The sequence below is a fragment of the Helicoverpa zea genome, chromosome 21 (assembly GCF_022581195.2).
Source record: "Helicoverpa zea isolate HzStark_Cry1AcR chromosome 21, ilHelZeax1.1, whole genome shotgun sequence".
Classification (NCBI taxonomy): Eukaryota; Metazoa; Arthropoda; class Insecta; order Lepidoptera; family Noctuidae; genus Helicoverpa; species Helicoverpa zea.
Window position 1 is genome coordinate 9,703,307 of NC_061472.1, and position 12,273 is coordinate 9,715,579.

Below are 12,273 nucleotides of genomic sequence, written 5' to 3' on the forward strand. Positions count from 1 at the left end.
AGTTCGCTCGACCGAGATGATTGGCATCATTGTTCGACTGTTTGTGCTAATTGATCGTTATTTCATGCATTGTGATGGCTTTTACAAATAACAATATTCGGTGGTTCCCTTCTGTACGATGTATGAGCTTGTTTGCTGTTGTCACGCATGAAAAAATATGTGTTCAAAACAAAATAGGTAAACACGATGGTATTTTTTTGTTAGTTTGTTTGTCTTCCTTATTTTTTCCGGATATAAATGACTCCGTATGAAAGTTTCCGTCGTCGTTTGATAAATTAATGTAATCTATCTCTTATTTTATTAAGTCAAAGTACGTAATTAACACAATCTTACTGGCAGCGAAGTATGTCTGTCAAGAAAATTATGTTAAAAGCCGTAATGACGGATAATTATTAAAAGTTTCAGACAAAGCCCTGTTTGGTTGGCGACATTTTAGAGATTTTATACTGACATTGACAAAATAATTTCGTTCAGTGAATTATGTTAAATGTTGTAAAGGGGCTTAAATATTTTAGATTGTTCATATTGCTTTAATATCTACGAACTCCTTGTTGAATATCATAAACATTCTTTGTTCAATACAAACAAACAATAATCACAAAAGAAAATAGCAAAGCTTAATTTAATTTATATTTTTCATACAATATTCACTTCTTTTTTTGAATGAACAGTTTCGGGTGTTAAAAACTCTTTTAGTATAATCTGGCTGTTTGTCGACGATCGCGTGCAATCGTTGACCTAATTCTGATTTTAAAAAGTTCCGTACATTTTCCCGCTCCGTTTGCGTTTCCGATTGTCAAACTTTTTAGGGCGCCGAGTTGAAATCAAATAAAGTTTTTAATATTTTGTGAAAATATTTCCAGATTTTGTTAGTGTTTATTACTACTAGAATAAGCAAGCAGGTCAGTATGAGTCTGAATCATATTTTGTTTTAAATGGGTGTATTTTAAGTCAAGTCCGTTGGGTTTTCAAATATCAATGTATTCAAAGATAACAGAGGAGCTAGTTGTGAATAAAACATGTTTAAGTCTGAATACAATTCATAAAAATTCGTCATTTTGTATTTATTTTCATCTATCCTATTTCAATTTTTTATTAGAAATGGAGGGTCCGAGTAAATCCACTGAAGATATACCCGATCCAGATTTCTTCAATAATATTAAAGTTGCCATTGAGAAAGAGCTCGATAAGTTGAAGAAAATTGTTAATAATATCAACCAAATGAGAGGTAATAAATTTATTTCATATTTAACGCAGTGTTCATTCATATTTAACCGTCAGATGACTGACATCGATATCTGACTGTGACTGCACGTGCTGCTGCCGCTTAGATCCAAAACGGTTTCATGTTAATACATACAAACCAGTAGTGCAGCTGCGGCCGACTTCATGCAGTCGCGGCATGTGCGGTCGGCAGTTACTGTTGCAGTCGGCAGCAAGAATTCAAAACGCACCTCTGGTTAATTTTATTATTGTTTTAATTATATATTCAAATGCGGGATTGAGTGAGTCTGATAGGCACATTTTTTATCTTACTTTTCTTTTCACCTAATTTTATATGTTTAAATGTATTTTATACTCGCTTCCGCCCGCGGTTACACCCGCGTGCCGAGGTAACTGATTCCCGTAATCTAATTAGAGATTCATAAGATGAGTTCATAAGAGAGTACATAAGAGGGTTCATCAGATGAGTTTAAAAGAAGAGTATGAAAAAGGATAAAAAGGATAAGGATAATAATTTAAGAGAATAATTTAATGATGGATAAGGATTTAAGAGAAGTATGTAAGAGGAGTACATAAGAGAGTACATAGAAGGAGCACATAAGAAAAGAAAGAAAGAAAATACGTTTATTCACGCACGCGTGTGACACAGCCTTACAAACAATAAACAATTATAATAATAAAAAAAATAGCAGTCGTTAGAAATACGAAAAGAAAAGACGAATTACAAATTAAAAAACAGTAATAAATTAAATAATACAAATTAAAAAACTGTGCAACCTGCAAGCGCTATAAAAAACCCTGCAACCATAAGACGGGAGATTTGGATTGCCCTGCTAGAAAAGCCGCAGAATATAGATATATCAACTCTATAGATTATGGAGGTGCCTGATAGCGCCAAATACTAGATTATATTTAGCTCTTAATCATCTTTACACGGTACATACTATTATGTTTTACTTTTAGATAGTTTGATTACTTATTCGTTTTAAGGAAACTTTTATACATTTTAATAAATTACTATACACGATCTGTAAATTTAAATGACTATAGCTGTAAAAAAATAATGTTGAAATTATTTGCAAGGCTTGTTTTTGACCAGACCGCAGAATTGCCGACTGTAGTAAATCAAAATTACCTAGATATTATAATTGAAATAAATTAGTATGTAAGCATTAGAATAAATATGTATAATAACACTTTATTTGTCACAGTAACCTACTTTTTAATTACTATAGCAATTTATTGTGAAATGTTAATTTCGCTACTAGATATATTATAATAAGCACTTTTACGCCTGAGACACAGGTTTTTACCTAGTTCAGGCAAATCTTACATCAGCACTTTTTAGAATTAAGCGAAATATTGTAAAATTATGTACAAAGTGAATAAACGATTGATTGATTGATTGAATGGGAAATATGTGTCACACCCCACGTGAAACGGCCCTTGCTCAGCATAATGTTGAGACCCTGTACAGGACAAAAGCCTCAGCGCTGATTTTCAGCGAGAGCCGAAGAAGCTAACGCGATGACGTCTGCTGGGGCAAGAAAAACGGATTATATAAGAGAGTACATAGAAGGAGTACATAAGAGGATTACATAAGAGAGTACAAATAAGGAGTACATAAGAAGATTATATGAGAGAGTACATAGAAGGAGTACATAAGAGGATTCTATAAGAGAGTACATAAGAGAGTACATAGAAGGAGTACATAAGAGGATTATATAAGAGAGTACATAGAAGGAGTACATAAGAGGATTATATAAGAGAGTACATAGAAGGAGTACATAAGAGAGTACATAGAAGGAGTACATAAGAGGATTACATAAGAGAGTATATAAGAGAGTACATAGAAGGAGTACATAAGAGGATTACATAAGAGAGTACATGAAAGGGGTACATAAGAGGATTATATAAGAGAGTACATAGAAGGAGTACATAGAAGGAGTACATAGAAGGAGTATGTAAGAGGATTACATAAGAGAGTACATAGAAGGAGTACATAAGAGGATTACATAAGAGAGTACATAGAAGGAGTACATAAGAGGATTACAAAAGAGAGTACATAAGAGAGTACATAGAAGGAGTACATAGAAGGAGTATATAAGAGGATTACATAAGAGAGTACATAAGAGAGTACATAGAAGGAGTACATAAGAGGATTACATAAGAGAGTACATAAGAGAGTACATAAGAGAGTACATAAAAGAGTACATAGAAGGAGTACATAAGAGGATTGCATAAGAGAGTATATAAGAGAGTACATAGAAGGAGTACATAAGAGAGTACATAGAAGGAGTACATAAGAGGATTATATAAGAGAGTACATAAGAGAGTACATAGAAGGAGAACATAAGAGGATTACATAAGAGAGTACATAAGAGAGTACATAAGAGAGTACATAGAAGGAGTACATAAGAGGATTACATAAGAGAGTATATAAGAGAGTACATAGAAGGAGTACATAAGAGGATTGCATAAGAGAGTATATAAGAGAGTACATAGAAGGAGTACATAGAAGGAGTACATAAGAGAGTACATAGAAGGAGTATATAAGAGGATTACATAAGAGAGTACATAAGAGAGTACATAGAAGGAGTACATAAGAGGATTACATAAAAGAGTATATAAGAGAGTACATAAGAGAGTACATAGAAGGAGTACATAAGAGGATTACATAAGAGAGTACATAAGAGATTACATAAGAGGATTACATAAGAGAGTATATAAGAGAGTACATAGAAGGAGTACATCAGAGGATTACATAAGAGAGTACATATAAGGAGTACATAGAAGGAGTACATCAGAGAGTACATAAGAGAGTACATAGAAGGAGAACATAAGAGGATTACATAAGAGAGTACATAAGAGATTACATAAGAGAGTACATAAGAGAGTACATAGGAGTACATAAGAGGATTACATAAGAGAGTACATAAGAGATTACATAAGAGAGTACATAAGAGAGTACATAGAAGGGGTACATAAGAGGATTACATAAGAGAGTATATAAGAGAGTACATAGAAGGAGGACATAAGAGGATTACATAAGAGAGTACATAGAAGGGGTACATAAGAGGATTATATAAGTGAGTATATAGAAGGAGTACATAGAAGGAGTATAAGAGGATTACATAAGAGAGTATATAAGAGAGTACATAAGAGAGTACATAGAAGGAGTACATAAGAGGATTACATAAGAGAGTACATAAGAGAGTACATAAGAGAGTACATAGAAGGAGTACATAAGAGGATTACATAAGAGAGTACATAAGAGAGAACATAAGAGAGTACATAGAAGGAGTACATAAGAGGATTACATAAGAGAGTACATAAGAGAGTACATAGAAGGAGAACATAAGAGGATTACATAAGAGAGTACATAGAAGGGGTACATAAGAGGATTACATAAGAGAGTACATAAGAGATTACATAAGAGAGTACATAAGAGAGTACATAGAAGGAGTACATAAGAGGATTACATAAGAGAGTACGTAAGCGCGTATTTAGTATTTGTTGTAATTTACGTCTTTAGTTTACGCTGATAAATGGTGAAACGAAAAGGGTTCCGAAGCCAAAAGAATTCGGGAACCGCTGGTCTGAGCTACCTCTACTTTAATTTTCAGCTTAAACGGTTCAGCCATTCTTGAGTTATAGGTAGTGGAACCAACACATTTTTTTTTTTATAAATATGTAACAAAGATTTTATGCATTGTAATTAAAAATGTAATTTTAGTACTGTTACTATTCTGTTACTGTTACAGCCTTTTTATCGTCCCAGTACTGGGCACAGGCCTCCTCTCACACGGAGAAGGATTGAGCATTAATCACCACGCTTGCTCAATGCGGGTTGGTGATTTCAGACTATATATAGTCCAGGTTTCCTCAAGATGTCTTCCTTCACCTTTTTATCAGCCATTGGTGTCCAAGATATACTTAGAAAGTACGTTTGTATGAAAGTTTGTATGTACATACAAACTTAGAAAAGTTGCATTGGTACTTGCTTGAACTGGAATCGAACCAAAACCCTCATACTCGAGAGGTTCGACGTTCGACGACGACGACTCGACGTTCTTTACCCATTAGGCCACCACGAATTTTCTTTCATGAATTTTAGTAAATAAACAATTAAAAGAATATCATAATGCTAAGATCGTGATACTATTTCAAATTATATAATCTAATGATTTTATGTTAACCGGGTTACTCTTATTTCGTTTAAGAATAGATCAATGCGTCATCCAAAGGTTAAATGGTTTTCAATTAAATAATTGTAGGATGTACCTTTATTGCCCTTGACCTCGTGACCTTATCTAATTTAAATGACTTCATATTAAATTTAAATAAATATAATAATTAGCGGCTTGTCTTTGTAATAAGTAGTTTTGATGAGTTTTCTCATTTATCGAAACGCATATAGTCTTTCTTACCTTACCTGTAGACGTTTTTATTTTTATGAAATACTAGCTTCCGCCAACGGCTTCGCCCGCGTGGTGTGTTGATAAAAAGTAGCCTATGTGTTAACCCAGGGTATCACCTATCTACATACCAAAATTTCAATCAAATCGGTCCAGCTGTTTTTGCGTGATTGAATAACAAACATACATCCATACATTCTCACAAACTTTCACATTTATAATATAAGTAGGACTAGGTTTTTTTTGTTTGGTAAATATGGTTGATAAATTATTTCGTATTTATTGTAGTAGTCATATTAAATACTAGCCTACGTGGTAAATAAGAGGGATCTATTATCCATGCCGGGATAAAATTAGCCTATGTTACTTTTGAAGAGTGTACCTTGCCAACAGTGAAATAATTCAAATCGCTTCAATAGTTTTGGAGCCTTCAGGGTACAAACAAACAAATGTTTTCTCTTACTTAACATGTTCTACATCTGATAAAAATCTACATCTTAACTTTCATACATATATTTACTCCAAAACTCCATAAAAAAGAAAACACATCACTAACAGTTTCAGTTCGTTATCAAAAACTTTTCATATCAAGGAGCATAGGTACCATCAATACGAACGTTTTCAGTCTATTCCTGAAATCTGTTCGCAGCTTAAAAAGGTATTACAGTCACAAGTACAGGCAGGCAGCTCAGTTCCACGGATTAATGAAAGATGAGCGGACATGCCATAATGCAGGTAGGTTAGGCGCCTTCCTCTAGGTCAAATTTCTTCAGTGAGCATGACCAAAACGATCAGTTATGACTGAACTAAATAGGCATTATAAAAAAAATACAAAAAAATGGTCGGGTTCAAAGAAAGCGTATAAGAGCGGAGACAGTAACGATTCGCGTCCCCCGCTCACCCGCATTTTGGCGCGCTACTTTCTTAGGCGATTTTCCGATGGCATCTTTTTTTAACTATGGTAAAATCATCATATGGATCCTCCCGCAGTGGGTCAGTAGCGGCGAGGGAGTGTCAGACCCTTACTGACTATCTAGACACACGGCAGTGTGTCCGCCAAGTTCGAGCAAAAAAAGCGACACACCGGCCGTGGGTTATATTACACGAACCATTTCGGGCCAAATTCGACCCCCCTGTAACTCAAAATCTATTTTATTTACGTATATCAAATTTCTAGTATCTATTGAGACCCCCTCACTTATCTAAAATACAAAATTTCATTAATATACCTATTGTAGGTCTTGAGATATTGACGTCAGAAAATCGCTATTTTTACTATACACTCACTGACTGACTGATTCACTGACTCACTCATCAAAAACCTAGACCACTTCCAATGGTCGTATTGACTTGAAATTTGGCATGGAGGTAGGTCTTTATGTCAAGGTAAAGGGGAAAATCTGAAAATGGCCAAGTGTGAGTCGGTTTCAAAATAATGAAGGTGTTTTATACCCGGTGTAAATTTATACCCCTAAGGAACTAAAACGAACTAAATTTATCTATATTTATATAATATATCTTCGAATGGTTTTTATTTAGTTTAGTTAGAAGTAAAATAGTGTAGTTAGAAGTAAAATAAAAATCTGAAAACGGCCAAGTGTGAATCACTTTCGAAAATAACGAATGTGTAACTTTGATCCACGAACATAATATATGATAACATGTCATGTCAGTCAGTTGGTAAATCTAGTCCATTTAGTTAATCTAGTTCATTTCTTTGTAAGAAACATAGTGCATATTAAAAAATTTAAAAGATAGTATAAATGAGACATTCCTTTAACTAACTTCATCATAAGAAAAAAATAAAATAAACAACCTTACAAAAATAAATGAAATCCCACCCAAAACAAAAATGTGAAAGACTGCCAAGTTCGATAATATGGGAATGCTTCGCCTATAAAAGAAGTGAGATCTGAATAAGTACCAAGTTCCATACACATACCTCAGTTAAAAATAGTTACTTTTTAATGATGTTACTTGGCAAGTTTTAATAGAAAATTAAATACTTGATTCATTGCGTTTAGTAGGTTTATAACAAGGTGTATGAAAACTTTCCAAGTAACATCATTAAAAAGTAACTATTTTTAACTGAGGTATGTGTATGGAACTTGGTACTTATTCAGATCTCACTTCTTTTATAGGCGAAGCATTCCCATATTATCGAACTTGGCAGTCTTTCACATTTTTGTTTTGGGTGGGTTTATTTATTACAGGGTTTACCAACAGCTTCTGTGTAGATAAAGCTTAGGGTACAATTTTTGTTATTACTAGGACTTACACAGTCGCCAATTCTAGGTTAACCAACATACGCTAAATAATGATAGAATTTAAACTAGAAAATTATACAAAACAAAAAACACTTCTTATTAAAATTAAAGTAAAACAAAAGTAAAACTAAACTGACTAAAACACATAATGTTCCTTTGTACGCCTTTTACATATATCGGGTGTGTCGTTCATAATCACATTAAAGTGCGCAAAGGAAAAAGAAAAATACGTAAAAATAAAAAAGATGCATTTTTCAAACAAAGTAAATAGAATAAAAATGTGCGAAAATTAGAACACCATATAAAAGTCAGTCATTACAAACAATTGAAACTCTCCCTTGAAAACTAACAGTTGTCAACTGATCAAAACATTCGATACTCCTAACTTTATCTCTGCTTTACACATGATGTTGTAAATTAGAAAAACGAAAAATGAGTCCTGTGGCTAAACCACTGAATGGATTAGCTTATTTTTTTTACAATTCGCCATAGACTATCATAAAGTATATGTGATTAGATTTAATGTGATTGTGAACGACACACCCTGTATACCCGGACCACGGTAACTCTTTCGAATAATCCCGCAGCCCCGGGCCGTTATGGCACCTCCGCTAGTCATTTTGTTCTCCATTGTCAGTTCCCTGGCTAGAGAGCTCAGTTCCCTGGCGGGATCAGTTCCCTGCATTGGAGCTTGAATCATTAGGCCGTACGTCAAACGAGAGCGTTAGGAACCGCAAGCTCTAATCGCCGTACATTTGCTAATGAACGGACATTTCCCAGTTTCTAGATAAATAGAGGTGTATCTTATCGGGGCTTGAAATTCATGTGTATTGTTGTGGATTTGATTTCTTGTTTTATGTAGTATTGTTTTCTATTGCCTTTTATGTTTTGATTATTAAAAAAACACTTACTGGTACCTATCGTTTGTATCTTGACTTAATATGATGACTGCTTTCCGTGCTATATTTTAAAACTTTTTCTCAGTCATCTCAGTGCATTTTTCTGGGTAAAACCTATGCTTAATTATATACTTACGTAATAAAAAATTCAGTACAATGTAAGAGTCAAACAATAACTTTAGCATTCGATTTTTGCAACCATATGGCAGCCGAGCAGAGAAAACAAATGTTCTTTCAACAACTTTCATTAGATACTTACCTAGTAGTTTTTTCTATAAAATTCTTGAACTAGGTAAAACTAAATATCAGTTGAATTCGCGTATATTCGCAGCGGTACCTAGTTGTATATTACGACAAAGAATGTCGGCTATGTATCTAGAATACGCTGCGAAACTAGGTATTTAAATAGGTTCGTTGTAAAAACCTGGTAGCTTGAATTTTCTACACTTATATGAGGCAGGCGAACTTAGACCATTGAACCAACCGGAGACGAAATTGTCGTGCCAAAGGAACTAGACAATCGGGTCATCGCTTATTCAATGTGTTGACCATCATCGCTATATAGTATCAAAGTGTATGCTTTTATTTTTCAATTTTGTGAGCGAAGCGATGTGATCAAAAATGCCTGAGTTACCTATAACTAGGGTTTTTGTTGCGTTGCCTCACCCACGCACTTGAATTGTAAGACATTGCATAAAGATTTGTTGATTGTGCTCATCAAGGCGGTTCCAGTTGTGTCCACACTCTAAGTATAAAGTAGTACACGTGTAGTTTTTCCCGAACTCTTAGTAGCACAACTGCGAATGTTTAAACTTTTACGTGTTATTTCGGTGCATAGGGGTGCTTTGAAATAACTTGTAGTTGCATTGCATACTTAAAATATGTACGTAACAGCTGGCACCAACTTTATAGCGTAAGCATTACCGTTTCGCTGACATATCATCAACTGGTTAGAATTTTTGTTACTAGTCGGCTTCAAGTCTAAACGATTCATTAAAAGAGGTCATCAACTCCCGAGCCTTTTAACAACTATGTGGTAGTCGGCTTTCAGTCTAACCGGATGCAGCTGAGTACCAGTGCTTTACGAGGAGCGACTGCCTATCTGACCTCCTCAACTTGATTACCCGGGCAACCCAATACCCCTTGGTATTGGTAAGACTGGTGTCAGCCTTACTGGCTTCTGACTACCCGTAACGACTGTCAAGGATGTTAAATGACAACCGGCACCTACAGTTTAACGTGCCATTCGAAACACAGGATTCATTAAAAGAGGTATCAGTAGTGTGTTATATCGAGCGGCTGCGGTGATAGTGCATTTTATTTGTTACGACTTCACGCTAAAACCGCTGAACCGATTGAGATGTAATTTGTCACGGAGATAGTACACTACACTAGAGACAAAGACGGATACTGTTTATCCGTGTGCGGTAAGTAGAAGAACTATAATTATGTGTCGTATTTTTTCAGTGGAAGCGGCTTATTTGGAATCTGACCTGGTGCTGATGATTGATGCGTCTACATGGCAAGATATTTCCGAACTCATTGGGATTGGAATATCTCCCATGACTGATGTCACAATAAAAGAAGAAAATAAATAAATACAAATAAAGTAAATACTGTTTGATTTATAATATCTTTCGAACTGTTTATGTTTAGTACATTACTCAATTTTATTATAATAACAAAAATTAACAGTTTGTTTTTTTTTCAAAGCGATTTTTTTAGTATCCTAGTAATGTCCCGTCATGATCATCATATATGACAAAGTCTTCTAAACTTTTGTTTTTTAAAGAGACGCAGCAATGTTTATGTGTTAGCTAAGACCAATTGACTATCCTGAAAACAACTCTTTTCACCTTTAACGAGACAATGAAAAGCAATATACTGGAATCACAGCGATTTGCAGTATTCGCACCTTTTTTTGCATTTTTTTTCAAACGTGGAGACGGTGGCCAGTTCGATTTTCGATCAAGTACGTTTTGGACTCTTTGGCAAAAGTTGCCTGCCATTTTTTATTGAGTTCCTGAATAAAGCTAAAAGTTTTTAAATTATTATCTTCAATTAGTATAACCAGCAAACTGGATGTTGGTTCCTCAATCACTTAATGGCTAAACTTATGTTGATAGAAACTGTGCAGTAAATTATAGAACAATAGAAATACAATTCTGTCTCGCGTGTATCTGAGCACAACGGCATAGAACGGGTTAAAAAGTCTTATAAGAATACTAGCTTTTGCCCGCGGCTTCGCCTACGTGGTGTGTTGATAAAAAGTATCCTATGTTCATTCTAGTACCACCAAGAATATGTGTACAAAGTTTTATGATGATCGGTTAAAAAGTTGTAGTGCTTTGTAAACTTTAATACGTCTATAATACGTATCATCATCTTTAATGTTGGTCATAATATGATTATCTTTCTACGGTTAAGTAGTTTTTGTGTGAAAGCGTAGCAAACAAACGGACTTTCAGCCCAATTTTCCTAAGGATGCGGTTGAAACCACGGTCGCAAGCTAGTTTATGAAACACTAACCAACCCTTACAATTTATAGAAAACACGCGTCTACGTTGCATTGTACATTCAACTTGTATAGTAAAACATTTACCAAGGTTGTGTTTGAATGGAAAGAAAGAAATATCGGTATTCTTTCTTTATGAATGGCTCTCGATAGTACGAATCCTCCTTCCTACGTCGCTGAAGCGAAATAATCTTGTTTTAGAAGAAATAAACGGTCACACAAAGTTTGGATTTAGAAGTTATTGTTTGTAATGGAGCAGGTACTTTAACTTTCGATAATCTCTCTGTTTAAAATTAGATTTTAATAACGTTTCGCCTGTTAATCTCTTTTAAACTCGTTTCGAAGATTGACTAAGAGACCACTCTTCGCTATTCTTTACTGAATAATTAGGCTCTCCGAAAGAAATAGCGTCTGTGCATTGAAAGATCACAATGGCCATTACTTAGGATTTTCCACCTCCATGAGTTAAAAATATAGCCCGTAATATAAAGTAATAAATAGCGCTACATATTTTCAAACTAATATACTATATAATATATTTTTAAATAAACCTTTATCTGTGCAAAGGTTTGCAGCGAGGGGACGCTCAATTCTTTTTAAAAGGATTTTCGATGCGGCTGCTTGCTGGAGCCGGTTTCTGCTAAGTTAACAATGATTTGTGCAATCTAAAATGGATCTTATGTGTCTGGGATAAGGTCTAGAAGGATTGCAGTTTGAGTTTTGTTGGAAAGTCTCGTGAATTATTCGGTTCAGAGCGTCAGAGCGCGGGAACGGTCGGTGCGACAGTCCCCAGCTATTTTACGACACTCCAACGAAATTCTTTCCGAGTGAAACGACTAAAAATCGAATTGAATTTGATGTTGACAATTGGTATTTTATTTACTGTGAATGCGTTTGAATGTAACTGCGATATACGAATATTAAGCGAGTTCAAAGACCCCGACTGACTG

General features: G+C 34.7%; 1 protein-coding gene across 2 annotated transcripts; it reads left to right on the forward strand.

The window, feature by feature from the left end:
- The first annotated feature begins 52 nt into the window (after positions 1-52).
- On the forward strand, positions 53-10,500 carry LOC124640602. 2 transcript variants are annotated; one of them, XM_047178436.1, is made up of 3 exons: positions 53-177; positions 1,100-1,228; positions 10,276-10,500. In XM_047178436.1, the coding sequence occupies exons 1-3, from the start codon at positions 75-77 to the stop codon at positions 10,404-10,406; spliced, it is 363 nt and encodes a 120-aa protein (XP_047034392.1). In that variant the 5' UTR covers positions 53-74; the 3' UTR covers positions 10,407-10,500. The 2 variants fall into 2 exon arrangements, with proteins under 2 accessions (XP_047034392.1, XP_047034393.1); XM_047178437.1 differs by lacking the exon at positions 53-177 and adding an exon at positions 843-902.
- Positions 10,501-12,273: the final 1,773 nt, after the last annotated feature.